Raw genomic sequence first — 5,000 nt, forward strand, 5'->3', positions numbered from 1 at the left:
TTTTCTCTTTCGTATATTTCTGTTATAGAAAATGTTGGCGATTTATATGAACACTTGTTATCATGAAGTAATATTTTGAGAGTATTCCTTCCTCGTTTGAAACAGGCTAGCGTGAGCGACCATCCCGCGGCTGGCAGCACTGGAGAGAAGCCGTCGCCGGCGGGCTCGATGTTCCGGGGCGCGAAGAAGTACCTCGCCGACCCCGCCATGCGGCGGATCCTCCTCGCCACGGCGGGAATTTGGTTCATCCACGACACCCTGTACCTCGGCGTGGCTCTCAGCGCTCACAACTTCTCCAGGTAAGTACAGTTTGATATGTTGGGGACTTGATGCTTAGGAAATTGCAGCTGAGTGAGCGAAAACTGCGTAAATTCTGCGATACACGCGATATGTGGTCAATGGTCGTGATCGCATTCTCCATACACCCTCACAGCGACGACCCCTTCCTGTACGTGGCCTTGACGGGCGTCATGGACGCGATGGCCATACTGGTGGTCACTCCCCTCTCGACCAGGCTGGGCCGGAAGGTGCTGGTGTGGCTTGGCTTTGCTGTGGGCGGCTCTTTCTTCCTCGTCGAGCTCCTCATCCCGGAAGGTGAAGCCACTAAGTGTTGCATCATCCGGTATGGATGCCGGGTCTTATGACGTCATGTCTTGTTGATATCAAGCCTTGTCCTGCTCCTGTGCCAAGAGAGACAAAGGAAGTTTCGTATGGGATTTCTATGGGAAGGACTGGATTCCTTGGTGTGGGTCACTTTTACCTGTGTCTATATATTGCAGACTTGCAGTGGGCCAGGTGGATCTTCATCATGGGCGGCTTTTTCCTCATAGCCGGGACACAACAGGTTCGTCTTGCGCACATTGGCCCCTCTAATGATTGCTGTATAGTTGTCTCCGTGTATGTGTGTGAGTTATTGAGTGAGTTGAATTGATTATAACTAATATCAGCAATTTTGCCGTCTTACAACATTTTTGCAGATCAACTACATATACGCGCCCGAGCTGTTCCCGACGGAGACCCGCGCCCGAGGGTTCGCCTTCGTGCAGCTGGCAGGTAACATAGGGACGATGTGTGTGCCTCTCATCACAGACGTCGTGGTAAGAAAAAAAGTACAATTGTATTCTACTAACTCTGCGCTTCCTCTTTGAATCCACACTTTATATTTTTATGTAGGTATATCCTCCGAAAGAAGGAAAAGGCAGATAAATAGATATAGTATACCTTGTTAACCTTTTGGCCTACTTCCGGCTAGCCGACACATGTGATTGATTCCTCTTGCATGACAGTTAAAATAACTTCATTTCATCATCAGCTGCTTAGCCATGCACCGATGTATGACGAAAATACTGTATTTTGGCAGCACACACACACACAAACACACACACACACACACACACACACACACACACACACACACACACACACACACACACACACACACACACACACACACACACACACACACACACACACACACACACACACACACACACACACACACACACACACACACACACACACACACACATACACACGTTCACACGCGCACACGAACACAGATAATTATGGACTTATTTTTCTACTATGGAATACATGTAGGTGTTTTCCGTCCCTAAAAGCAACACCATCCCTTCGGGATTAATTGCCCAAATTTAAGAACCCCGATGCCATTTGCAATTGTTCTTGCGATCGCAAATATTCCGGTATCCCCCCCCAAAAAAATCCCATACTTCGTAATAGCGCTATTTTTTCCTAATATCAGTTACCACGTAACAATTCACAACATATCTTTTCAAACAAATTTATTAATTTTCGTTTTTTTAGTAACTGCTCAATTTTACAACCACAGAGTAGAAGTGATTATGGATCTGGACACTTTGCTTCCCATTCTTCAAGCTTGCGTAATTCCAGCGCGAATTTCCTCATTTAATTCTGCTTCTTTCGCACTCCATTTCCTCGAGTAACCATTGTTTACTTCTCTCTTACTTGATCTCCATTCAGTATGGTTGAAATTTCTTTCCAGTCTGTTGATGGTTAATTCTGTGAGTTTAACTAAGCATAGATTCTGATTTATCCCATATATACTTACCGCCACAATCAGTTGTTTTGGGGACCAAAAGCTTTTGCAAACCTGTGGAGACCATAGACCTTGGCATGCAAGCTCACAAACTGTTGTCAAAAAGTATATTATTTGTGAGGTTACAATTAAGGGGCCTGTTTAGGATGGCTGAAGGTATCGACCTCTAAGTCACGCAAACACACCAGCTCGTTCACTTCGGCAACGATCTATTCCTAAAAATGTATATATTCCAAACAGCTCTTTATCGTATTTATTTAATCTTCGAAGTGTTAACACGTGTTTACTCGTGTCTGTCTTGGTTTTGATTAATTTCCTCTCTCGTTGTAGCCTACGTCAATTTGTCTAGCTCCCCCTCCCCCCCTCTCCCGGCAGTCGCACTACGCATGGTGGGCGTCGAGTGTGGTCTTTGGATGCATGGGACTCACAGGCAGCCTTCTTGTGTTCTTCCTGCCCGAGACGAAGGACCGACCCCTTCCCGAGACGCTGAAGGACGTGAACTCGAGGTGGACAGGGAACATCAGAAGGGCGAGTCGTGGGTCTACGAACCTAGCCTTCGTCATAGATGATTTCGGTCAGATCAAAGTATCGTGAGGGCCCGTCAGAATGGCCAAATGAAAATAAATTTCATCGTTTATTTCAAGCTACTAGTTCACACACCTTAATAGGCTGTGTATACGTCATACATGATTTTACATTAGTTTTTTTTTTATTCAGTTCAGGCTTTCTATCGTTTTGTTAGCGTATGTGCGTTTTTGTTTGTACGCGCATACTAATAATCTCAATCAGATTCACTTGAAAAATCAAATCTGTTGCTTGCCAGACGTCAAGATAATGATCCTAAACGAGGACGGTTTTATAAGAAAATAAAAAGGTTATTTTATGTAAAGTACTATGTGAATTTTTCTATGTATATTTATATATGTGCATTTATGTATAAAACATACCAGGGTGAATGACAATAGAGAAATACACAATTTGACGTCTTTTGATTCTTTTCCCTTTTGTTGAGACTTAAATTTACTCTTTTTCACGTTTCAGTTTAAATGGATTATTCTCTTATACGTTACTTTAAAATCATTATTGCGAATAGAAAAACAGCAAAGAGAAGTTTTTAATAGGAAAAACAAAGCGTATTGAGAAATGATTTGAGACAAACGTTAAACAGAGAGCATAGTGCTCTCAGAGAAACATTGCTCAGTTGTTCAAATAAACAAATGTATAAAGGAAAAATGTTAACAAAGAAAAAATAAAGTAATGGATCGATAATATCAATAACAATAAAACAAAAAGAATGACAATGATAAAAATTATCTTAGAGGGTAATAATAGTGATATTGATATTGATGTGTTTTCTTCCGCGTCCTTATCTGCAATTACTGGCATCATTCGTTGCTGAATTGCGTATAATAGCTCCGCCCACACAAGCGTGCCAACCTAACCAATAGGGCTCCCAAGACGCATGTGTGAACCATCGCCGAAGGGCGAAAATGACAAATATTTCCTGGCTTTTATTTCATGTCATTCGGCCATTTAAGGAGTATCTTAAAGGTAGTTTATACAGTTCAATTTATGTGAAAACAATGATAAGTATATATATTTCAAGATTCCTATTCATAAATGAAAATGTAAAACATATACTGCCAGCAGTAGCTTTGATAAATGGGATTGTTTAAAACCTTTCACTTGGATTGCAGTTATCTCTAAACTCGTAAGAAACTGAATTTACCTAGTTTTTGATATGGAAAATATGCACGAGAACAAGGAATGTACTGGATGTATTTTTGTAGTTATTCTTAAAGGTTATTGAAGTATTTAGAATTTGTTTACATTCTGAAGAAGAGCAAGCGATCTCTTCAGAGAAAACTTCGGAATTATTGTAATTTTACCATTTTCCTTGTCTTTCATCCATTGTTACACAATAATGCCAAGATAAATTATGTAAAAGCAATGGAATAACTGAGTTTAGTTGAGTTAAAGTGATAACCCTTAATTTTGGCAATAGAATGAATTTTGCTTTAATTGATCTGTCATGCAATCCACTATATTTACACATATATGATATACTGACTGCTAATATGAAGAACTGCTAATTAAAGAAGTAAACTTGTTTTTTCATGATTAAACAAGTAATTGATATAGAGTGGCCTGAGCCTGAGTGACCTATGTACTCAAAAGTGTTTATAATAGAGAAAGAAGCAAATGATTGCAAAGATTATCATTCCAAAGGTGAACCATATTGGCACGGTCTGGTTTTGTTCGAGCAGTACGACGCTTTCGCTGTTGTACGCCCGACAATGTCTATGACTCACCTCCGAAGTGGTAATAATTGCGGGTTTGTGACCCCGCAGATATATGTGATGATTATTTTGATGATCATAATGGTGATAAAAGGCATAATGATAATAATAATTACGATGCTAATAATTATCATTATGATACTGATTATCATTATAAATATTATGAATACTCAAGAAGAGAGAAGCCCTACACATAATGACCGTCTTATTATATGCTGCGGACTCCTTGTTCGGGATATGGCGGTGTGATTGTAGGACTTAATGCCAGTCCACACTGAGCCTCATGTTGCGCCAATATAGTACCCAGGAGTGTTTATAGTTCCTGGTCCGAGGGTGGGTCACTGGGATGGTCATTGAGGCTGCTTGATTTATGCCCCTAATCAGGCAGTCCTCGAGCACCTCCACATTGCATGTGTAAGGGGATTCATTGTCCTTGAGCCATTCAGTCAAGACAGCCGGGAAAGTCTGCCAGTTTGCTTTTACAAATTTCCGTCTAGAAATGTTCAGAGCCTAAGAAGGGTAACAGTGATCTCAAAATGGCTGCTCGTGACAGTTTGATCAACTGACCATCTGATCTTCTTCGTCAGAACCGCAGAGACAAAGGGGAGGTCCAAAACGCCACC

At 41.1% G+C, this 5,000-nt stretch overlaps 1 protein-coding gene across 1 annotated transcript in view; it reads left to right on the forward strand.

The window, feature by feature from the left end:
* The window catches only part of LOC122249204 (solute carrier family 22 member 13), a 14,264-nt gene extending 11,226 nt beyond the window's left edge, over positions 1-3,038 (forward strand). Inside the window, exons 9-13 of the mRNA XM_043009887.2 lie at positions 106-299; positions 434-594; positions 780-844; positions 978-1,097; positions 2,453-3,038. Coding sequence (XP_042865821.2) covers positions 106-299; positions 434-594; positions 780-844; positions 978-1,097; positions 2,453-2,671 — 759 coding nt within the window. The 3' untranslated portion in view covers positions 2,672-3,038. The remainder of the gene's footprint in view (positions 1-105; positions 300-433; positions 595-779; positions 845-977; positions 1,098-2,452) is intronic.
* The last annotated feature ends 1,962 nt before the right edge of the window (positions 3,039-5,000 follow it).

The sequence above is a fragment of the Penaeus japonicus genome, unplaced genomic scaffold (assembly GCF_977035675.1).
Source record: "Penaeus japonicus unplaced genomic scaffold, GWHDUDI00000001_assembly GWHDUDI00000009, whole genome shotgun sequence".
Taxonomy (NCBI): Eukaryota; Metazoa; Arthropoda; class Malacostraca; order Decapoda; family Penaeidae; genus Penaeus; species Penaeus japonicus.